The sequence below is a fragment of the Micromys minutus genome (assembly GCF_963924665.1).
Source record: "Micromys minutus genome assembly, chromosome: 7".
Lineage (NCBI taxonomy): Eukaryota > Metazoa > Chordata > Mammalia > Rodentia > Muridae > Micromys > Micromys minutus.
Window position 1 is genome coordinate 23,074,753 of NC_137976.1, and position 26,083 is coordinate 23,100,835.

General features: G+C 37.7%; 1 protein-coding gene across 1 annotated transcript in view; it reads right to left on the reverse strand.

Moving 5' to 3' along the window:
* Positions 1-26,083, reverse strand: part of ROBO1 (roundabout guidance receptor 1) — a gene marked incomplete at both ends in the record, with an annotated part of 702,311 nt that overhangs the window by 459,731 nt on the left and 216,497 nt on the right. The window contains one exon of the mRNA XM_080919233.1: positions 2,684-2,767. Coding sequence (XP_080775359.1) covers positions 2,684-2,767 — 84 coding nt within the window. The remainder of the gene's footprint in view (positions 1-2,683; positions 2,768-26,083) is intronic.

Sequence of the window (26,083 nt, forward strand, 5' to 3'; positions counted from 1 at the left end):
TTAATGAAAACATAAATTCATGTGTATGACTGGAGATCCATAGAGTTGAGAACAGGTCAGTTCCACAGTTATGGTCCCAAATGATTTGAGAGGCAGAATAAGCAAGCGTTAGTGTGACAAACTAGGTGTAGTGAATGCTGTTTGTCTAAAAAAATGTTAAAAATTAAATAGGTAAAGGGGGGTGTGGTAGGTGTGTATTTGAATTCTAAGCCTATGGCCATTTTAGGAGATTGTTTTGTGTCTCATAAAACTGTCCTTCAAATTTGTACATATTGTTTTTATCACATTCACATAAAATATTGGGGAATCCTCACTTATGATCTGGATGAAGTGAACGAACAAATGTTAACCAGATACCTGATACATTTGTAAATATAAATGCTATGTAAAACGTTGTGCTGGTGCACGATTCCTAGTAGTGTTCTGGTTAAGTTTAAAGGAAGTTTGCTTTGAAACTAATTCAAACTAATGACTGAATTTCTATGCTGCTCAATGGGTGTGTTGTGTTTCTTGAATCATCTTTACTGATACATGCAGGGTTATTGAACTCTGGATGTTCAAAACTACTGGGACTTTACATTAAATATGAAAAGTTCTTTCTGAACATATAGGACATCTCACTTTTCCTAGGAACAAATATTCTCTAATATAGAAAGGTTGCAGTAACTCTTATCTGAGGTTGAAGAATCTCCTTTTCTCTCTCTATCATTCCACCTTTCTCTCTCTCTCTCTCTCTCTCTCTCTCTCTCTCTCTCTCTCTCTCACACACACACACACACACACACACACACACACACACACACATAATCACAAAAAAGCAGGATATAGATAATTTCAAACAATAACTTGACTTATTACTTCACTCTAAGCCTATTATTTTTTTAATCATGAGCATCAAGTGGCTAAAGCATTTTTAACTTTATTTTTCTTATCAATTTCAGTAGCCAATTTAATGAATAAATAAAACAATAAATGACTACTTAAATAAAAGAGAAACAAGGTATGTGTTTAATTTACAGAGCATGAACGAGTTGCTAAATTACCAAATATTACCTATAACAAAGTATATGAGTAAATTGTCTTCAGAAGTAAAGGGTTCAGTTATAGACTCACGAAAAGGATGATTCAGATGATTAATTTTTATTCCCTTTGCAATTTTTTATTGCTTCAATTTGTTTCCTTGTAGGAAATAAATATAACTCAATAAGTTTATTACTCCACATTAATTTCACTATGATAGTCCCTCAAGGGAAAAAAATACATAGAAATAAAAATATTTAAATGCAGCACTTAACATTAAGTGCTTTGTTATTTAACACTCTTAATTCAGTGCAGTCACATGATTTATACATAACATCCAGGAACTCTCTAAAAGACAAAGAAGAAAGCCCATTAATATAACTAAACAATGCAGCTTATCCAGCTGGAGTGAGTGCAGAGGAGGAGACCTGTGCTGATGAGAACACCCCAAAAGGAAAGCTATTTTCAATTCCTCCTTTCACAAGTACAAAGTACAGTGGTGTGTGAGTGATGCTAATGAGGCCATCTTTACCTCTTTCTCCTGGAAAAGAGTCACAAACTTACCATCACCATAAGCTTTGGTCAGTTAGCCATTTTGCTTTCTATACTCAGGAGAAAAATGAGAAAGAGGAATCCTCAGGAATAGAGAAACACAACCATGTTCCATCTTTAATAAAGGTGTTGTCAATTTTGATTTCCATTCCAGTATTCAAAAGCAAAGACTGGGGTAAAATGTGAAGGTTACTATTTATATAAAGACACAGATCTTTCTGAGGAAAATGGTCAGCATATTGTTTTATAATAAAGTGAAATGTATTCCCTGGCTCACTCTGTTTAGCACTGTCCTGTGCAAAATTGTAGGACACAGACGCATGCTCTCTTATGTCTCCGCTGTACCCCTGTCTACAGTCTACCCCAGCACACAGCCCAGTAGTCTCTGTGCAGAGCTTTGTCAACAAGCATCTCAAAATGAAGACTCTGTCCCTCCAGCCTCCTGTTTTATTAGATGATTCAATAGGGCTTAAGTAGCACCCTTTATTCTTTAGCTTTGTCTAAATTTCAAATCATCTCAGAGACTGTAACTGTGTCATTTACACAATTAGCCTTCTAACTCCACTTAGAAACTATGCCGACGACATTCTCGGATTTTAAGCATGACCATTCTTAGAGTTTTGTATGTAAATTACTCTCAGACACATGAACTTAATCTGCACTTTTATGCGGAGGTATACATGAATCTACGTCAGAGTCAGAAGAGACTCCTTGTCACGATAACCATGCGTCCCTCCAAACAAAACCCAGAGTTCGTCCCTATGAACGCTGTGACATTCAAGAGTTTGCTTCAAGTACAGCTCATTTTGAGATGGAATCACTTGTAGGTTGCCTTACCTTTCGCTGAAGCTAATTTAATGAAATATTAACGCTATGAAAAATTTCCCCCTTTCTGTAAGTTTATGACATTCAAGTTTCAACAAGACAAACTTTCTTCTCCATTAAAATTAGACAGCCAGGGCAGAGTGGAGCCTGGAAAACGAGGACTAAAAGCTGTGGCCGTGCGCTGGAGGTAGGGATGGTTAGAAATTCTGCACAGGTGGCTGATGGAGATAAAAACACTTCAGGGTGAGCATTTCGAGTCAGCACTGGGGGGAAAGAGACACTGTACCTGTGTAGCCCAAGGAATTGTCATCATTATCAGAGGTAGGGGCTGGCGTCCCGTTGTCGTTCCCCCTCTCTAGGTCCTCAGGGTCTGTCGGAAACAACACCAGAGCTGCTGATGGGGTCACAGAAGTAACAGTAGCTGCCATTTCGATCACAGCATGTCCAGACACAAGTAAATCCACACGTGACAGAAGAACACACAAGGACAACACACAGCACACGTGTTCCTTGCCCTTCCTGCAGCACACTGAGCCCTGTGCAGGTCTCCGCACCATGCTTACAGCTTCTTCTTTTCCCCTTAATTTCCCTAATTCCCCGCACCGCCTGCACCTTTGCTGCACTTCAAAGCTGGCGAAGGGCTCCGACTGCCCTCTGCGAGGCCTCCAGCCTGACTGAGGGAGCATATGGAGGAGGGAGAGGGCAGGGTGGCTGAATGCTAGCATTGCTAATTTTCTACCTTATTGTTAATCAAAGCTATTGACTGTGATCACTCCTCGTCATCGCTTCATCTCCTGGCAATTACAGACTCGAGGGACCGTACTTCAGATGGGAGCAGGAGGGAGCGGGTAAGGGTCTTGTGGAGGCAGAAGGAAAATGATAGAAAAATGCTCCAGTCTTATTCCTTTGTGGGTGGGGGGCAGTAAAGAAAGCGAAGCGCATCCTATGTCTTTGGAAGACAAGGATTTCTCCTCGAATAGAACTGAGAAAACAAAACAAAACAAAACCTGAATGAGTGTTTGGGTAAAATAGCACCTGACTTGGAATATTCCCCCCCCCCCTTTGGATACTTAAAGGCATTCCAGATTGCTTTTATTGTAACGGACCATATACGTATTGCCATCTACGCATTCTTAATTTTCTCAAGGAAGGATGCTTGTAAAGGTTTTGGGAATTGCCCTTTTATTTTCCATGCAGAATTTTATAGATGGGGCTGAATGCATCACTCAGGTCTGTGGGTGAGAGAGGGATGGTGCTCTTATGTGTCCTATCAGTTAGCATTCCTCTAGGCTCCGCCCCACAGTTACCTGGCAACAACCAGGTATGTCTGGCTTATTATAAAAGGGGGGCTGTTCACTCCCCTCCTCTTTCTCTTACTCTCTTACTCTTTGCCCCTTCTCTCCCTCCTGACCCCTTTCTCCTCTCCCCCTCCCCTCCCCCTCATCCTTCTCCCTCTCCTTTTTCCACTCACTCACTAGCTCTCTTGTTCTCTCGCTTGCCTCCATTGCCCGAGCTCTCTAAAGAAACTCTATTCCATAACATATCTTCGTCCAATGGCTGGTACCTCAGAGGGAAGGAGTTCCTGAGCATGGGCCCGCTGAGCACCCCCCCCCCACCTCACCGTACTGCACCCGCACTAAAACATATCCTGGCCTCTTCTCTCTCTCTTTCTTAAAAAACACAACACTATCTATATGTGATAGGTGACTTTGACCATCACCTATTGCGTCGCTGCTGATAATTAATAGGCAGAGAGACAATAAAGACAATAGCTTCTAAGTCAAATAGTGTGTGGAATTAGCATCGCCAGAAAATTCTACTCTCTTGCATGGGGAGGAGCAACTGTGAGCTTAGGAAAGAGACTCACTTACAAACGAGGCAGTAACCACGCACAGGTAATGCCCTATGAACATCACAGGAATCGTTAATTCCGAGTCTCTGCTTGTTTTTAGTTAGGGCAACACAGTTTGTCTGCTATTCAGGAATGACTTCAGAGTTTTTTATGAGAAATAAAAAGTCTATCACACGTCCACACGGAGCTAAGTGTTCTTCCCACTCATTTTCTTGCCCTCCGCGTTCCCTACCGCATCTGTCAAAGAATGGAACTGCTGTGGTTGACGTCGAAGAGAAGGCTTTGGATCTGTGCAGACAAAACACGCGGACATGCTCACGTTTGCTTTATTTATCTTTCGCTCTCTAGGGATGGCTTTATCATGTTTTAGAGTCAAAAGTGACTTTGGAAATTGTCAGGCAGTATGCGTCAGCTTTTTAGCCCGGCAGCTTGTTAATATGCTAAATGCATGGACTGCTTAGGTCAGAGTTGTGAGTTCTACCCATTAGACAGGCTGAGAAGTGGGTCTCATTGGGTAATTTGGGGCAGTATTAGTTACTACACCTCTGGACCATAAAGTAGGTAACCATGCTCAAGGGGGTTAAATAGAGGCAGACACAGAGAGATGAACAACAACCACAGCAAACAAAAACCAAAACAAACAAAAAACAAACGGGAGGGGGGGGAGTTGTTCATGTGTTCTAAAAGACTTTTAAGAAAGAAGGCAATCCTGCTTTTTTAAATATTATTTTAAAAAAGCAAAATGTTTGCAGAGTGTCTTTAGTTTTATGGATGAATTGGTTTTAGTAACAAGCACAGTCAAGGCAAACCTCTACATTAATTAAGAAGGGATAGTTAATTCAAGGCAGTTGCACTATTTCTAACCAGTTTGTTTCAAACAGGATATTATTCTTCCAAACTTAAGACTAAACTGAGTTGCCTTGTTTAGATAGTATCAGAAAACTGTGGTATAGGTTTCTGACTTACTACCACTGCTTTCCTCGAAATAAAAAATATTTTTTTAAAATTCATGGAAATAAGGAAAACAAATTCATTATCATTGAACTAAGATGTTTAAATTTACTTAAAGGAGGAGAAAAAAAAAAAAACCTTCATCTAACTCTTAACTTATCCTCGGTGCTTTGTAAACTTTGTAAACTTTCCTCCTAGTTTCTACCAGCCATGCTAGAACCTCCTTTTAGGCTTAGAAAAGATTAGGCTGTGTATTAATCAATCAATTTTACCATATCTACAAAGCCCCTCCTGGAGCCTGTCTAGTCCTGCCTTTAATTAAAGACATGCTGGGCCTAAAAGAAACCGAAGGAGCCATTTTTATTAACTTCACTAATTTTTCTTCCTTCTCCTCCTTATTGTCAAAGATAACGATAATATAAAATACCCCGTTGATTCACTCAGTGTGAGCTGGAGGCTGAATGTTGGGTCAAAAGATAGATACTTATTTTGTGTGATTGTGTGAGCCTGTTGTTGTTAAGTCGTATTGATTACTGAGCCACAGACTAGGAGATAAAGAGGTGAGAGGTTATTTTGTGTTAGCATATCTGTAGAAGGGCTCTTCTGTGGATTCTGAATTTAGGATCCTAGAGGCCTGAGTTCAAGAAAGTGTGAGAATAGTTTGTTAATTTAAGCCTACATATCTTCTATAAATGCATTGGTACTGGGGGCTTTAGCTTTTATGGGCATGCTATAAAGATGAAAATGTAAACCTCCCAAATCAGGTGCTTTACTTTTTCATTTTAATACAGGATTGAAAGTCACAAATGAATTAATGAAGCAAATTTAAATTAAGTAACTAACTCTAATCAAAAAAGCAAAAAAACAACAACCCTCCTCCAAAACAACAACAACAACAACAAAACCGAAACTGGAAAATGCCCAAAAAAGCATTTCTCTACGAGTATCATGTCCCAGAGGGGGAGAACTATGCATGCACCCAAATGGTTTTACATCCTCTATCTCTCCTGTAAGCCTATATTAGATATCAAGTGTCCAGTAGGTTTTCATGACCAGTTCTGTTGATAATAACCTCCATGGAAGTTAGCTCCCATCTGATGTTCACTGTTTCCAAGTCAAAGTTTCATTGTTATGAAATCCTGGTTTTCATTTGTTAAGAACAAATCTGCTGTTTGGATTCTCTGTCCCTCAACCTCAGTTCTAATCTCATTATCTAATCCAATGCTCCAGCAACATCTTAACCATATCCACAGTCAATAAAACTAAATGTCCACAACAAGCAATTTCAAACTTGCCCTTAGTGAACAGGACTCTTTTCAGCTGTCTCTCAATGTAGTCTGCTCCTAGGATCCTGTCTGTGTACTTCCTATTTTACATGAATGTGAACAATGTTTTAATTACTTTATAATTCAGTAAATGCTGCTATCTGGGGAACAAACAATTTTAGACTTAATAAATGCTAGGTTTAGTATTTATAAAATAAAGACTTGCTTGACTTTATTTTTATGTGGGGCTGTATAGCATTCTTGAATCAATAATATATAAGATTATATATAACAAACTTTCACAAATGTAATAAGACTAAAACTATAAATGGAATAAACACTAGAAATCATTACTTTCTAGTAAACTTAGTATTTAATTACAACTCATTCAACATTTTGATTTTTAGATGTAACTTATTACATGCTATAAAATTTAAAATACATCTACATTTTACGATTGCTTGATAGGGAAAAGTACTCTGTTCATATTGAAAACAGGTCCAAGCTGCCCTCAATGATTGTCAACAGCACATCCCTGCTGATAACACTCGCTACATTGCAGATTAGTGCTCCTAACGGTATTATTATTGCCTAACTAGAGCTTCATATTGTTTAACCAAACAAGTAGTCTTAAATTTTTGGGATGGAATGAGTTTACAGAACTGTGTATGTCCAAGTATGAAAGTATCACCTCAGCACGCACTTGTTGACCATAAAGAGAAAATGGATGTTGTTAATGGCTGTATCAGATAGTATCCACCTTAACTCAATAATCAAACTCAGCGTCCCCAAATAGGTGTCTAAGAATGAGAAGACAATTGTGTGGTACATTTTTAGACATGCCGTGTTTGACTTGAATGCAAACAAACTTAAGACCCAACATCAAATCTACAGAGAACAGTATCTACTATTATTAGACTATGCAGGTAGAAGAATTAAACGGTTAGGCAGCATCGTGGTGAATTTGATTTTAAACAGTAGAGGAAATACTGTGAGGGAGCGAGGGAAAGACAATGGCACATGCTAACAATTGAGTGATCTACCATGGAAACAGTACAAGTGAAAGTCGGTAGGTTGATCACGTCATCGAAGAGAGTCTGGAATGTGCTGCACTGACTCTTCTCCTCCCTCTCCCATGTGCTGATGGCTTCTTCATAGGAAAAAGTGCCTATGAGCCTTGGCCCATCATTCACATTTCTCTAGGTTGTTCACCAGGCCTTGGTAGACAGTGCTGAAGTAAGGTAATGTAGATCCCCATGAAAAAATAAACTATGATGTTCAAATTTGGAACTTCAAAGGTAAACTTAGTAGGTTAAACACTTGCTTGGGATGCAGAGACTAGCAGGTTTCTATGAGTTTGTCCAAGCCTGGTCTACAAAGAAAGTTTCAGGATAGCCAGGGCTATGTTAACAAACTAAACAAACAAATAAACAATTACCTACCAAATTAATTTGAATTTCTATTTCTTTATATAAACAATTTCAGTGACATTGCAATTCATCATAAATTAAAATTTTTGCTCTTAGCATGTTTTTACTACCCTGTTCTGTTCCGTCTGGTTCACTTCACAGGATTTACATTAAACATAAGAGTCTCTTCTTTGGTCTACTGTTCTCTGTTAAACTCATTTCTTTATAGATTTGAATTATCACTACACCACACTTTGGCATTAATTGACATTTTGAAGATGACCATTAATAAAAGATTAGGGGAAAGCAAATGAATACAAACTACTATCAATATGAGAATTGTGTTCTACAAATTGGATCAATTCTCATCGACTCTTTCTTACTAATCAAGAGGAATGCAGGGAATGGGTCCTTTAAATGAAGTACTGAGAACATTTAATTAGAAACCCAGGCAATGAATTACAAAATTAAGTACAAAATTGTAAAGATTTAATCTATATCAGAATCCTACAGGATCAAATTGAAATTAAATTTTAAATTATGCCTGTGTCATTTATGGTCAAAATGATTATTTAGTATACATTATTATTTATTCTATCCATTTGAAGTGGGACAAAGGGAAATATATGAGGACTGTTATAGAGATTTAGTGGGAAAGGAACATTAGAAGTTGCTTTTTCAAATGGAACAGAGACTGAAGGAAAGGCCATCTAGAGACCACCTCACCTAGGAATCTACCTCATCTGTAGATGCCCTTAACCCCCTCACTTCTAACCCCCACCCCCACCTCCCCACCCTGATACTATTGCTGACACCAAGAAGCACTTGCTGTCAGGAGCCTGGTATGGCTGTTCCATGAGAGGTTCTACTAGCACCTGACCAACACAGTTGCAGATACTCACAGTCAACCATCATCTGAGCCCCGGGATCTCAATGCAAGAGCTAGGGGAGGGACTGAAGGAGCTGAAGGGGAACGGCAACCCCATAGGAAGAACAGTATCAACTGACTGGATGACCCACAGATCCCAGAGAATAAACCACCAGCCCAAACTATACATGGAAGGAACCATGGCTCCAGATACACACGGAGTAGGAAATGCTCTTCTGTGACATCAATGGGAGAGGAGGCCCTTGGTTTAGTGGAGGTTCAATGCCCCAGTGGGATGCTAGGGCAGTGAGGAGGGAGTGGGTGAGTGGGTGGAGGAGCACCCTCACAGGCAAAGGGGAGGAGGACAAAAGGCATGAGATGGAGGGGGTTGTGGAGGTGTAACCAGGAAGGAGGATAACATTTGAAATGTAAACAAATGAAGTGATTATTTTTTTAAAAAAAGTTGCTTTTACTTAGTGCCCACTTCAAAAATCCAGAGAATGAAGTAACCTTTAAAATGCACACTGCATCCAAAACTGTAGAGCCCTGTTATAGAACATCAGACGTGTCAGGAAAATTGCGCTCATACACATCTTTTCTGCCTCCTGTTTTATGTTGTATATGTGAATATGTGTATGCCTCTGTGCAGGCGACCACACCTACATGTGAAGGGAAGAAGAAGATGTGGGAATCACTTTCTGTCGATCTCCTCCTTGTCACCTTCAGGCAGAGTCTCACTGAAATTTGCCAAATAGAAATTCTCACTGGCCAATGAACTCCAGGAATCTCTACCCCCCAGTGCTGGGGGTACTGTTGCACACAGCCATACCTGGGGTTTTAGATATTATACCTAAGTTCTTATTCCCAATGCATTATTTTCCTATCTACCTACTACAGTTTTTATAAACTAGTTTTTCAAACGGTAGCAACATAGTCACCATCAACATATACGATTATCATTATGTTTACTTTATCCGGAAAAAAAATCAAAGAATTTCCTTATGATTATTCTAAATTCAGAAGAACTATTGTTATAAAAATCATTGTGGACAATGATTAACAGAAACTTGGTTTACTAAAATGGGCTGTAATGTTAAATTTATTACCAGATAGACATTCAAATGCAAATTTTAGGTACTGAACATTTCCTCAAAATTTGAAAATATCATCTTATACTGTTGAGAAGAGAAAAATTCGGAAATGTTTGCTATGTGTGAAAGAAGAATAATTTTAATGGTTGAAGGGAATCTTAGCCTGTGACTTGGGGTGTGAATAATATGTAAAAGTACAAGTTTCAAAAGACGACCTCCAAAATGATTTTCACAAGTTTTTATTTATGTGATGAAGTTACTGAATAAATTAAAATGTAGGAAAAACAAACCAGCAAAAACTGCACTAACTGTCATCACAGATAGTGTTCATATGATTTAAAGCTTGTTTAACATGTCAGTTCTGTTCATATCTCCATGTACTTTCATAGTCTGTCAAGAACACAAACGTGCTCAAATATAAACACTATGTTCTTATCATTGAGAGGCAGATGCTAAAGAACACAGAGGGTCCACTTCCTGGGCTTTTGCAAATGGCAAACTGTAGGGTGGAAATATGATCCCACATGACTTCAGACTCCCAAGATACTGCTCTCTGAGCTATGTCGCACAGCCTGTTACTCATTTGCTAGGAATTAGATGGAACTTCAATACTGTATAAAAAATGGCACACCAGATTGGCTGCTTTTCTCCAAGCAGTGAACAATTAGGTCAGGTCATTACATGAATCTTTGCTGTAGCCTTTTTGAGCACACTACCATGCTTTCTTCACCCCTTCATTAACACAGTAAAATATTTGATAAGGTAGTCAGTTGATTTTAAGCATGGAATGCACACAACTGTTATTAAAATAGAAAGCTCATACAGTATTTCTAGAGATGTTGGTTGGGAGTTAAACTAGTAAGTGAAATTAAAATATATTCAAGTTCTTTCCAACAGTCACTTTTAAATATATTTAATGGCAGACATATTTCTGATGTTAGTTTAAGGGCTGTTAAGACATGTCCCTGCACCATTCCCTATGTATAGCTCCAATGCTAGGCTTAAGAACAAGTGGGCACTGGTAGACTAGTATTGCATGACTGCAGGACACATTGGGGGACACTTTTGCTGTAGTCAGGAGATCAAGATACAGGTGACTTTTTTCAATGAATGGACGTATATTGTGAGACATTTTTATTTACTCGTCTACAGCACTGTAATCACCATAAATCTAGCTTATAATTGCATATGTTACTGTTTCTGATAAAGGATAACAATTCTCCCCCAATTAAATATACACTTTATATATATAATTAATATTAAATGTTATTAATATAAATCTAATAATAATGTTAAATAATGTCTATATTTAATTATATCTATATGATTTATATATTTTAGATCTATACATTTCTAAGATGTTTCTTAAACATATATATATATATATATATATATATATTTTAATTATTTTTATTTATATGAGTACACTGTAGCTGCCTTCAGGCACACCCTAGAAGAGGGCATTGGATGTCATTACAGATGGTTGTGAGCCACCATGTGGTTGCTGAGATTTGAACTCAGGACCTGTTTGTGGAAGAACCGGAAGTGCTCTTAACCACTGAGCCATCGCTCCAGCCCTTGGATATATATTCCAAGAAATAAAGTTTTGCTTACTTTCAGTGAGCATTTTACTTTTCTTTTCCTAGTAACCTGTTACTTGGGAAAATGATTGACATAATATATATCAAGGAAAATGCATTGAATAGCAATATACTCAAAATTGAAATACTCTGTTACGTCAATAAACCATGAAGAAATTTTAAATATCTTCAGGTTAGGTGAATAAAGTGTATTTTTGTTCTGAAAACTCCCTTTGATTTAGGTAGTCTCCAGTATAGATGTATAGATTAAATTCAGATATACTCTGATTTGAATAAGTGCATTTTTTTTTTCTCGAGGCCTCTCTTGAAACGGAAATGAAGTGATACCAATTTGGAGTTAGTACTTGGTTGAAAAATTCCAGGTTCGAATATCCCGGGAATACTAGAGGTCTGAAAAGCATGTTTTTCACATAATTCTAAAGCATCATTTTGTTTTCATGATTTGGAGGAACAATAGGTTCCACCAGGCCAATGTCCCATCGAACACATACTTAGGTACAACAGGAATGAGGCACAAGTGTGACAATTCTGCCGGCAGAAAGCGTTGCAGGAAAGTGTTAGGAAGGCAAATGCATTAAGGAATATGGCTGTGCGGAGCGTTACCATGAAGCGAGCAGGGAAGAAGCTTTAAACTCATTTAGATGCCACAGAACTCAGCAAAGCAGCACGCTGGAGTGCTTTCTGTATGGAAATTGTTCGATTGATGGAGAAATGCTTATTATTTATAACCATTTGTTTCCGGATCGCTTCTCACGGAAACACTGACGGAGTCGAGCTCTTAAAGTAATCAAGAAAATTATCCTTCAACACGGCAACATGCTTTTTTTCCCCCTTTGATGTCTGAATGTTTGGTGTAAGGATGTCACAGGACTTTTCATGGGGACTGTGAGTGATGACTACTAACTTGTATAATTAGAAAGCGATTGTCCAGTTGAATCTGTATTTATATACAGCCCTCAGCTCAAGTCCCCAGTCACATGGGATGGGATGGGTACATTACTGGGGTGGAATTTAATCTCCTGAGACTGGCTGTTTTGAACTTTATAAGCGAGAGTTAATTTCCGGTTCATTTTACTTAGTGTCTATGGCCGACTCCGTCTGTTGGCTGTTTTTTGTTATTCTCTCCACCCCCTTTGCCCTGCTACTCAAAGGCTTTTCTTTATTGAGCTTAGCATCTGCTACCCTTCTATTCCCCTCCAGTCAAAGCATAAGGTAGCTTCAACATGGGGTAATTAAGCAGTGCTTGAACTCAGTTAACAGGTGGTGTCCCAGCTGCCCTCAAAGCACGCTCAAATACATTTAAGTGGCAAGAAGGACACAATAGTAATATCCAAATTAATAAAATCTTCCTTCTCTATCAAAATAACTTGTGCTGGCGAGTCAGGAACAATTAGGATCAATCACCTTTTACAACTTGAAAAAATAAGAATATATCTGAGGATCTGATCAACAACCCCAATGTCCTGTTCTTTGGCTTTGGATTATATTTTATCATAGAATACTCCAACTTATCATTTCCCAAACGTATTAATAAGCCTGTCTGTAACCGATGTACTAATAGGTCAATGGTGTACCAGCTAGATGCAATGTTCCCTTAAATTTAGTCAAATATTGTACTGTCTTTAAAACTAAGTCATTAATTGTTATTTAACAGGTTTTCTACGTAATAATGTTTAGGAGCTTTCCCTACGTACGTCTGTAGTTACTTTAAATATTTATTTACTGGCTCTGTTCCTACCATCAATGAGATGTAGTCATATCTGTTTCATAGGTATGTTACAAACAAACCAAAGGAGTGAAGTCTGTACAGATTTTATTACAGTCCTGAACACCTAGTTGGAGATTAGTAGCTTGGTTTATTTAAGAGTGTAAGTGTTTCAAATTAAAGGTTTCTTTTAAAGTCATTTTAGGGCTGACGTGGTGAATCTGCTCTTCCTAACACTCACATGAGGAGACTCACAGAGGCTGTAACTCAGCCTCAGACCTTTCTGGGACACCATGGGCTCCGGGCACATATCCACACATGACACACAAGCAAAAACACACTAAAAAAACTTCAGAGTTTTTAATAACTAAAAAATATATTTTAAGTGTTAACTTCTTTTTTACTTAAAAGTATAATTCCTGTCTTTTTTGGAAATAGGTAATTTTATATACAATATATTCAGATTATAGTTTTTTGTCCTCTGTGTTCACCCAGATGATTAAACCTCTCTACCTCCTCACCCACCCAAATCAATACCCTCTCTTTCTCTCATATAAAGGAGATGTTTCAAAATTCAACAGAATATAGGGTTTGAAGATTTCATATTCTTCAGTCACATTTTCTGTGTACTCAGCATGACTTCTTCTTAGAGCCTTTTGCACCGGATAGCCAACTTCACCACGCAGCAAGACCCCATACCACCTTTTTGGCTCAGGGACTTTGAGTTAGCCTAATTGTTTGGTTGGTTTTTGCTCCGAGAGATAGAATTTACTGGAATTTCTTTACTAAGGCAGGAGCGGGGGAATGAGCAGCGTGTGGGCAGAGCATGACACTGTATCCACGCGACTGATTTGTTCGCTAGTAAAAGAGAACATTTCCCTGAGTCAGAGAGGCTTCATCACCTGCTCCTTCTATATCCATTAGGCTGGTGCCTGCATGTGAGGTGGGCCAAACCTGGGCGCAACTGAGAGATCCTCTCTTCACCTGACCTGCCTCAAGAGTTGGGTGGCATGACAACCATCCTTCTGAGACTATTAGGGCCATTTCAAGGTTGCATTCACCTAACTGCTAAGGGAACAAATTTTCTCCACAGTCTCTTCATTGTCTGTCCTTTCTAACCACAGTCACGGTTTTGCCCTCTTCATTCTAATTGTGCTTTTGAAAATCGGGGTCATTTTATGCCTCCAGCTTCTCAAAGGTCACCCGGATTAGCTGTGCGGATAGAGTACCAGAGAGAGAATGAGGCTTCCTCCCCATTCATCTGGCTGCATTGATTTCCCCTCAGTGTGAGTCCACAGTGGCAGTGGGGGTCATTCTCTTTTCTAAAGGCCCATTTGTCATTTTCTTTGCACCCCATGCATGCTGCTCAGGAGGAAGATTCACGCAGTAATGGCTATGGTTTTAAAGAAGCAGAGGCACAGATGATCTGACCAGTTTGCACTTGAGTCTGACTCTATTGTTTTATAGTCTAGGTAGCTCACAGCCACTGGAAGCTTCTACTTCGGGACATCAAACTGAAATTTAAACAATGTTTTTTCTAGTCTAGATAATGCTATGTATACTATATATTATACACATATAATATATATGTATAATTACTATATAATATGGTGCCTATATGTAGTTATGCAGAGAGTATTGAATCCTAGGCTGTCTGTTTGTGTTTTCCTCTCCTTTTCAGTTATTTTTAAAAATAATTTTTAATATTTTATTTTACTTTTTTGCTTTCCCACACTAGCATTTGCAGCCTTTAGTTTGTACCTTGGTGGAAAATGACATCATCACAGGCGTTAACACTACAGGCATCTTTTACAGGAAGGTATGTCTCACTTTGGGATATTTTTCATAGGAGTCATTATCACTGCAGATAAATGGAAATCTGTAAAGCCAAAGACTATTTTTTTTTTAAATCAGTAAATTTATTAATCAATTGAGTCAACAAATCTTGAATGACGGGTAAAATTAAGTTTTCATGATCTAGTGTGTTTAAGCCAACGACCATTATCAGAGATATTTTTATGTAACTAGGCACATGCATACAGCACCACCAAGGGTCTTGAAGGACGACTCCCCCAAACCAAACACCCAAAGTCTGTCAGATCACCTATGTTACTATTTTCATTCATGCATGGTGGGAATAATTCAGCACGGACAAATCTTTTCTGGGCAGCACTACCCCTGTCTAGTTTATCAGTCCCTTCATCTTACTGGAGGCAAATAGGAGTCAGTCCTCAGAATGGTTTATCTCTAGGAAGCAACTGAGAAATGGATCTGCCGCTGGGATGATTGTCCACATAGCTCAGAAAAAAAATTATGACCAATTATGGCTTACCCACCACAAGTTATGACCACATGGCCAAGAGTGTCTTTCTTTTCTTCCTTTTCTTCTCTTTACAGAGTCTTTTGAGATACAGTCTCATACTGTAGCTCAGGCTGCCTTTAACTCAGTGTTCAGCTTGTACTTGATTTGCATTCATCTTCGAGCTAGAGACTCCCAAGGGCTGGGAGTTTTTTGGTGTCAGTTACCATTCAGAGCACAGGAAAGCATTTCAAGCACTCCATTACACACAGAGATTTGAAAACACTGCATGGAATATTTCTTTTCTCCTTCACAGGATATTTATTAGAGCACCAGGGAATGTGTTCATTCGTAAGTTCGGGCTCTGCAGAAGCCTTTTGCAGATTAACTGTTTAAGGTTTTATCAAAAAAAAGTTCAGAAGGCTGAAAGTATAACTAAACAAATTGTCAATTTTATTTTCAAATATTCAGCTGCAGTGTGAGTGATGTTAGTCAGCACATGGACGAGAAATGGGTAAAAAGCTTAATGTAGTAACTTATACTGTTTCCATTGGCTGTTTGTGACCTGTTAAAACAGAGCTCTCAACTGTGAAGAAACATATTTTCCTATATGTTTCCTATATGTAGAAATGTTTATAGATACAGAATATAGATGGTGAATTCTTTTCTCATTATGCATATATATAAAACCAGAATTATGATAAAAGAATTATAACTTTGTGGGAATATTTTAGGGAAATATAGAATCCAGATATGTCTTAGGACATATCTTTTTACTTCCACAGAACCACAAAAAAATTAGAATTACAACAGTGGTATCAGAAATCTTCTAAGATTGACAGGTTTCATTTAGGAATTGATGGTCAGAATTCGATTAGTAGTGAGCTGATGTAAACAGGTTAAGCAGCTAAGAATGCATGTTTTTATTCTTATGTTTTTTTTTTTCTGGGACAGGAAAGTTTTGTGTTAATGCTAAAACATTCCCGTGGACTGTGCATTTGAACATTTAATTGATACTAAAAATTACCTGACAGCCCTGGAAATTAAAATTGCCAAAGAGTATAAATCTTTCATTGACTAGCTATAAATTGTATGTTTATTTTTGGTTCTATGGCTGTTCACTAAAAAACAAAAAGCATCCTTGTGCATAATCCTGGCAGTGACAGGTCGCTACAAGATACAATGGTGTAGGAGAAAACACAAAGAGTAGAAAACATGCCAAAGTAATTACCACGTGGGCACTTCATTGATCATTATAAATGTAAAACAAGATAACATGCTGTATTTAATTATAAGAGAAAAAGCATGTCATTGTCAATTTTTTTATCAATCACACATGTAACTTACAATGTCATTATGAATTCTGCTCTTTATGACACATAAATATATTGCCCCTAGAAGGCTTTTAGATCATAATATGATACCTTTTGATGTTACTGCAAGCCTTTAAAGCCTGCTTGCATCTCTACATCTCTACAGGTGTGGAAACCTGGAAGCTCTCACTTGATGTTCAGTAAGTTGAAACACTATACACACATACACAAACCTACAAACATTTTATAGATACAATATCACTGTTGTTGCAAGCTTGGCAAACAGAAATTATGTCTTCTGGTACATCTGCCAGTTCGGTGTTTATAGACACACCTGGTTTCTTCCTACCCATCCATCTCTTGTGTTCCGTAAATGGTAGTCTCTCTTTCTTGTAGGTTACTGTGTTGCCTTGAGATGTTTCCCTCAATGACATGCTGCTTTATGAAGCTTTTTGAGAACTCTGTCTTTACTCACTAAGACACCACGAAGACTCTTTTGGGTTTCTGCAATATTCTCAGTAGGAAATATAGAGACAAAGTTTGAAGCAGAGACTGAAGCAAAGGCCATCCAGAGACTGCCTCACCTGGAGATTCAGCCCATATACAGCCTCCAAACCCAGACAATATTGCTGATGCTAAGAAGTATGTGCGAACAGAAACGTGATATAGCTGTCTCTTGAGAGGCTCTGCCAGATCATGACAAATATGGAGGTGAATGCTCACAGGCAACCACTGAACTGAGACCAGGATTCCACAATGGAGGAGTTAGACAGAGAACTGAGGGAGCTGAAGGGGTTTGCAACCCCATAAGAGCAACAATATCAACCAACCAAGCAAAGAGCACAAATGGAGAACAATCCAAATGATAAATTGATGTTCAAAATAAATAGTAGAAAATTCCTATTTAACAGAATTTCATACAGAGTTTTCATATACTATCTATATTTATGAAAAATATCTATTGATTAATCAATCATCAATTGCATCCAGACCTCAGTTTCCTATTCCTTCTAAGTCCCCCCCTTTCCTCTCTCTTCCATATTCACTTCTTCAAATACAATAGCAGGCCTAACCCTCCCAGGGTATCCATTGAACATGACCTAACAAATGCAATAAGACTAGGTTCACACACTCACACCAAGGCTGGGTAACGTGATCCAGTGGAAGGAAAATGGTCCCAAGTTTAAGAAAAAGAATCACAGACAACCCTACTTCCAGTGTTGAAAGTCCCACAAGGACATCAAATCACACGACCATAGATTATGCAGAGGACCTAGCTCCGACACATGAAGAGCTTAAAAAAAACATTTATTTAAAATCAAACAGAAGTCTTGATTTGAAAGCATCCTTAATGCATCCTTTAATTCAATACCATGAGCCGAATTTGGAATTATCTTCAAAACTCTTCTGTGACTCATCCAGCATCAACTACTTTCTGGAATGCCCTGGGCAGAGAGTCTGAGTGTGTATCAAGGAAACAAACAGGGAGATGAAGAAACCATGGGAAACTTGAGAGAAAATGCAGAACAGTGATACTCTGAGCTATAATGACTTCTTATCATTTTTATAAACACATTCACTACAAAATGTTTAATGTTATATTTATACAGCTGAGTGTGGAAAGTCAGATATCAGAATATTATATAAATATGTGCATTTGCTTACTTCCCAACTCTGGATGGACCTGGAGGATACAGAAATAACACAAGCACAATATGTCCCTTTTAAGATTAATTTTCATTCATAATTCCTATAATGATTTTCTTAGTGTGAAGAATTAAGTAAACATTACTTCATAAACAACTAAAGCAAACACTATAAGGAGGTATGAGATGAGTAAATGCCCCTGGAGGAGAGGTGAAAATGACGGTCTTATACATTTGAAAAGTAAGGAGACAGATTTGTAATTTCTAATGGACTCTGGTTACCTAAGGCTGAAAAGCCGAAGTATCATGCCTTCCTGAATTCTAGCAGGATATAGGACTAAGCATAAAACAGTGCAAACATGTATCAAAACAAAAAACAAGAAACAGAAAGAACTCAGAGTGTAACAGTTATTTATAGACTAGGGAAAAGCACAGGAATTGGCTGTCTAAATAAAGGTAAGTATGTGTTCATTTACCTATGAAACAGCACAGAGTATCAAAACTGGAGAGATGCACAAGAAAATGTGTCTTTCAAACTGCAAGAAAAGACAGTGCTGGAAAGTTGAGCTTATATTCCAATTCATCCATTCTTTAGGTACCTCTGTCAGGTAGTAACTCAAAATGTGTACAGAAGAAAGATAAAAGTTGGCTCTACAATAATGCAAAGGCTGACTTTTCATTTTACTTTGTGTTGGACATCCAGCAAGGCCGACTTTAGAAACCTCAAAGTTCAGAAAGTATTTCTGTGTAGCAAAACCCAAGACCAGCAGGCAGTATGGGAAACACCCTTTGTCTGTTTGTTTGTTTGTTGTTTGGTTGATCTTGTTTTCCTGAAGAAAATATAAAAATGGATTGTGTGAAATGGGATGGGGGTTCTTCCCAGTCAATGAATCCTTTTTCGAGAGATTAAAGAGGCTGAAGATAAGATCCCCAATATTCAGGGAACTAGCTCCCTGGGCAACAATATTCCGTACACAGCTGTTGTTTCAGACTTCAATTAGTTGCTTAGAATATAAGCTAAATAATCCCATCCTTCAAACGACTTTAGGAAATTGGGTGTTAGGGAGATCTGCAGCGCCATTCAATCAAGTGGTCCTTGAATAAGAAAGTGCCTTCCTTTGAATGGAAAAGTTTGATCCCATTGAAGGTAATCTGTCATTTATCACGCGGGGTGGATGAGATGGTTAATGGCTCTATTGATTTTTTTTTTTTTTTTGGTCTTTTTTTATATCCAGCCTTTGAGCAATGTGAGGCTAAACATGGGATCTGTTTTACATTTGTTATTGAGGCACCTACATTATTCTTGTTCTTCCCTGTTGCTAATGAACATTTTAATGTCTGTAGGTAAAACTACATTGTAAGTCTGATTCCCCTCCTCCTTTGGTTCATCCTCCTTCTCCTCTTTTCCTCCTTTTCACCTTCCTCCTTTGCTTCTTCTCTGTTCCAATATCTACAGTTAGCCCTGGCCCCCTTTTACTTTTACTATGAAAATATGAAAAAAAAACCCTAACTTTTACAACAAAATCTTATTTCAGAAATAGCTTTAGATTCTCCTCTTTCCTCTAACTCCTGTGCTTTACCTAAGTGCTTGCTCTTTTTTTTTTTTGTAGGTCTTTAAAGTTTTTAAATTTCTCCTTATTTGAGGTTTATATAGTTCAGTTCTAGAAGGCAATCTGCACACACCCCCCCCAATACACAAGAGTAGGTGCCAAAAGTGGCCTACACTCAGAATAACAAGGTGGGGACTCAGTATAAAGGAGATGAAGACTGTACTCTTGTTTACCGAATGAATACTGCAACGCACAACTGTTTAAAAAAGAAAAGAAGCAATACTAGTTATAAGGTATACTATGATGTGCCAGTTGGCTTTTGTCAACTTGACATAAACCTAGACACATCTGGGAAGAGGGAATCTTATTGAGAAGCTGTTTCCAAAAGGCTGCCTCTTGGGCAAGTCTGTGGGGGATATTTTCTTGGTTAATGATTGAAGTGGGAGGGTCCAATGCACTGTGGGTGGCACCTCTCTTGGGCAGGTTATTTTTAGCCTTGGGAAACAAGCTAGTAAGTTTTTTGTGGTCTCTGCTTTAGGCTGTAACATCCGGGTCTTGTGTTAAGTTCCTGCTTCTCTCAGTAATGGAGTCTGACTGTAATCTGAAGTAAACCTTTTTGTTCGCAACTTTATCATACCAACAGAAACCCTAACCACAACAGCCTAAGATTTAGTGCTAAGGTCTACAACAATAATTCATGGACCCAGCAAAAAGAGCAACTGAGGCATGTAACAGAAGAGGAATATACAAAACCTTATTCTAAGTTTTAAATTTACTTGAACTAGTTTAAGTATTATCTGTTTGTGAGTATTCTCATACATGTCTATTGGATTAGTGATTGTAAAGTAAATTGCTAAGCTCTAAATTGTTTTAATAATTTCATCATTATGAAATTATGAAGCCTAATAATTCCAGAAAATTCAGTTCTTAACATTAACACTCATTCCTAAGAAGCCTTCACTGAAGTGCTGAATTTTTAATATATGTTGTCTAATAAGAATGATGGATTGTAGTAATGATTAATGCTGACATCATTAATAATTAAGACATAGGTATGATATGAATATAACCTTACAATGAAGGTGCTCAGAACTGTAAAATCAAAATCTCAGCTTAATAATTTCAAAAGAATTATTATTTCCTGGCAGTTGGAACCACACAGTTGTAAATCCAGTTTTTTCCCCAACAATCTCTTTTTAAATCCATATCCACGTTGGTAGTTTGATACTGCGGATGGTCAGAAGAATTAGACCACGAAGGCACCAGAGCTTTGAATGTTTGACTCAGAAAGCCATTGCACCACCTCTAGTTTCCTTCAGAAAGTTATTATTATTTATAACGATTTATTAAAAATTAAAGGATTTTTAACAAACTATTTTTTAAAACAATCAGCGAGAATATAACCAAATACCTATTAGTTTTTCTAGTATGTATCAGTTTTCTATTGTTAAAGCTTCTCAAAATTTTCTTTATTATTTAATACTTGCAAAGTAACCTACTTTCATTGTTGTTTTGTCATTTCAATGGCATATTTAAAGCAATTATGTTTTTTCCTTTTTATATCAAATAACTTTTAAGACTTTTTGTGCTCTGATTAGAATTTCTTCAGTCAACAAATATAAACAATTTTGATATATGTTGTGTTGGGATACACACACACATATGACTAATATAAACTACATTTATTTTTTGTGCATATTTAGTACTTGTGAGAATGCATACCATTTTTCTTTTTCTTTCTCTTTTTTTAATTGGGTCAAGAATTGAACTTTGGGCTTCACACATACAAACAAATGCTCTAACCATGATCGACAATCCTTGGTCATCTGCTTCTCCTATTATAGATCATCATTTTTGACATTTCATCTTCCATCTTTAATTTTTTAAATTACATTTTATGCACATTAGTGTTCGGTCTGCTTGTATGTCTGTGTAAAGGCATCAGATCCACTGCACCTTGAGTTACAGGCAGAAGTGAGCTTGCCGTGTGGGTGCTGGGAATTGAACTTGGGTCCTTTGAAAGAGTAGCCAGTAGTCGTAACTGCTGAGCCATCTCTCCAGCTTCATTCTCTATCTTTCCAATGCAACCCTTTCAAAATTGATTTTAAGAAAAGGGTCCTGAGAGCTTATTGTTTCGGTCTGATTTGTCTGTGGAAATCCTTATGTCACCTTCAAATTTCAAGGAATGGATGCTGAGAAAATAGTTCAGTCACACAAGCATAAGGACCAAGTAAAAAAACCAGAGTATGAGCATTTACAGTCCCAGGGCTTGGACAGATTCCTGGGCTCACGGGCCATCCAGTCTAGCCTAATTGGCACACTTCTCATTTCAGTAAGAAATATTGTCTAAAATCAAAACAAAACAAACAAGCCAAGATAAATGATTAGAAACAAAACAAAGCAGCAAAGGCTTTCTTCTGTGGTAGAGCCAAGAAAAGTCAGTTTGCTAGTTTGCCCCATGTTTTACTTCTTGCTAGGGAGCAGTGGAAGTTCTGGTGTTGATGGTTCCTGACTTCCCAGGATGGCAGTCACTGAAGGAGAGAGGATTGTGACAATTCTGTGCAAGGCCAGCATGATGAATACTAGGTTAAAGATATTTTTCATGAAATATTTCTCCATGTCCTGCCATGCTGTTTAATAACATTTTCCCCACAACAGAGCCTTTTCCAAAAAAAAAAAATTTTAACTATATTGAAACCCTGGGTTGTGATTTAGGCTACAAGATGGTGTGTAACCGAAAGTGGGTTCCACCGAGCAACCACTTTATCTTCATCCATGAGAAACAAGTTCTGTCTGTTAAAATTTCTTCATGAAGTTGAAGCAGGGCAAACACATCTTCAGGCTCTGTACCCGATTCTAGATTCTAGTGTTTTTCCTATTTCTACATCTCTAATTACTTCATTCAAGCATCAAACTCCTGTAAGGTATCTATAAGAATTATAGTCACCTTTTTCAAAACCCTAGTTAATATTGATATTTTGACTCTAACTCACAAACCACTCATCTTGCATGTAAGATCTTCCGAAGTGAATTCTCTCTGAAAGATTGTTTACTCTCTCAGATCTACCAGATGTAACACTATCTATAGAAGGTATTTGACCTTACAAATGCATTTCTTAAACAATACAACATGACAGTTGACATAGCTTGGTGACCCAGGAGCTTATGAATAGATCCTTTGTTAGGTGGCATTACAACACCATTGATGGAATTGCACATTAAAATAAGAATGCTTGGGCAATCAAATACATAATACACCAGCAGTAACTACTTTCTTATCTGTGAGGGAGGTGAGAGGGTAACATGTATACACAAGGAAAGTTTTCTCTGAGTTCCATGTCTCAATAATAAACTTAAAAATGCTCATTAAGCCATGGAATTATGTTTAAGAAACCAGTTACAGTCTAGATTTAGGAGAATCTTTACTAGGACTCTAGAAGCTTTGGAATTGGTGACAAATGCTGATTACCTCTAGTTTAAAGATACCAGCCTCAAACAAAAATGCCAATTTTGTTCTTTGGAGCTTTACAGTCTAACTCTGACTTCTCTTCATTGGATATAAAGTCCTAGATAAATTATCATCTAATAGGTGCTGTTTTATGGACTCTGTCAGGCTGTGGCGCGGGAAACACTTTTTTTATCAGAAAGCCAGATCTTCTGCAGAACGTGTTGTAGTATCTACATGTCAGAGCCTGTGCCTTGACTTCTTTCCTTAACCCTGTACTCCTTTCTTTTCCTTCAGATTTTTTTCAACTGTTCCAACTCTATAGAAGTGAGGATAGCTAGGTGCTTTCCTCTGAACTTGGATTCAGCTCAAATCATTGTGGTTGTTTGATTTTTCCCTAGATCACTAAAGCATTCTTCATGTTAGCAATAACTTGACTTTACTTTCATTTCCATTCATTCATGTATCCAGTGGAACACTGCTTCAATTTCCTCTGAGAACCCTTTCTTTGCATTTGAATCTTAGCTCTTTATTCAAGAGGACTAACTTTTGACCCTTATTAGCTTTCAATATAAACTGCCTTATAACACTTGGTTATTATAACCTTTTCTTTTAGAGGAAATAGCACAAAACTTTCCCTTTCACTTGAAGACTCTATGGTCAGTGTAAAATTACTAATTGGTTTAATTTAAACGTTGCTGTTGTCCAGGGAATCTGGAAGCCTAGGTGAGGAAGAGTCAGGAAACAGAGCTAAAAGTCAGACACACATTTGTATCTTGAGCCATTTGCATTGGTTGCTGTATACTGTAGTGCACCCAAGCAACTATAAAAATTAACATCAGTCACTGATTACAGATCATGGTAAAAGATGTGGTACACCTAGACCTTAAATCATTAATAATCTAAAAGCTAAGAATATAGCCTTGTGGCAATTTTTGGTATTCAAAGATCATTATGTTTAATCTATACACACCAAGTAAACTCTGACTGTTTCCATGTTACGTTCCGTCCTACATGTACTTTATACTTAAGGTAACTAGTGGGATTTCAATGCATGCTATCAAACCTCTCAAAGAATTTGCCAAAATGCATTTAAAAATCTGTACATGTATCTCTCTTCTTTAAATAAGGTTGTAAGAAAAACAGATGCAATGATAAGACAGTTTGATATATTATGATATTTGCCAAACGGAGACTCACTATGAGCATACAGACTTGAAAAATGATGGAATAGACTTGCTTAATACACAGTTGCCACATAATTTCAACAAAATTGTATTATTTGTCAAGTTAAATAAATTGAATAACAATAAAGAGTCATGTCTATGACAAATGCCAATAATGGCATTTCAATTACAAGATTCTGGTTAGTATAGCTCACACAGGGGTATTCTGATATTTAATACAAAATAATAATTTTAAGTTATAATGCACTTATTTTTTCCTTGAGTGATTCTTAGAACATGTTAATGATCCAAAGAGATGAACATTTAAAACATCCTTAAACAGTGAAAAAACATACAAGTTTTTACACAATAACATGTAAACTACAAACTTGCATTGGATTTGGAAGAATAACACTACACATAGATATTTACTATGTGCCTAGGAATGACTATTTGGTTTCTCCAACATTTACCATGACTGGAAAAAGAAATGCTGCATTCATGCCCTCAGAACTCAGACATACTTATTCATGTCAAAGAATACACTCTGCCTCTTTTTGTAAACCAGACACTTAGCAGTTATTCATTTGCTCAGCCCTTGAATCCAGCACCCAGGATGCATCAACCACCCTTTATTGCTGAAGAATGGAACAAGGTATTTTCCATTGCCTCTCTGTGCTGTGGCCTCTCACCCTCAGCCCTCTCCATCTCTAACTGGACTAATGCAACAGTCTCCTAACCATAGTACATATTATTTGTTCATCAATATTACTCAAGGAGAAAATCAGTGATATAATCCAAAGATTATATCATTATAATCTCCAGAGAGCAAGAAGTATGACTGTTTTAAAAAAAAACATTTAGTTCTATTTATATTTTAAATAATTTTTCTGCATATCGAGAACAAAATAGAACTCCTCAAAGTCGCCAATATTCACATGCATGTACATGAATTTCTCTAGAGAGGCTTTTATTCATCAATCTCTCTACCTTAGTCATTGAAGAAGAGTTTTCCAGTTGAATTCTCTTTTCCGCTCATACCCATAGTCTAGGAAACCAGCTTGCTCAGCAATTCAAAAGCAATTATAACACAGTGTACTGGCTGGTTTTGTGTCAACTTGAAATAAGCTGGAGTGATCACAGAGAAAGGAGCGTCAGTTGAGGAAATGCCTCCATGAGATCCAGCTGTAAGGCATTTTCTCAACTTGTGATCAAGGGGGGAGGGCCCAGCCCATTGTGGGTGGTGCCATCTCTGGGCTGGTAGAACTGGGTTCTATAAGAAAGCTGAGCAAAGCCATGGGAAGCAAGCCAGTAAGGAACATCCCTCCATGGCCTCTGCATCAGCTCCTGCTTCCTGCCCTGTTCCAGTCCTGTCTTCTTTGGTGATGAACAACCATATGGAAGCCTAAGCTGAATAAACCCTTTCCTCCCCAGCGTGCTTCTTGGTGGTGATGTTTTGTGCAGGAATAGAAAGCCTGACTAAGACACACAGAGACCCACTTCAGGTCAACTGACAGGGAATTGG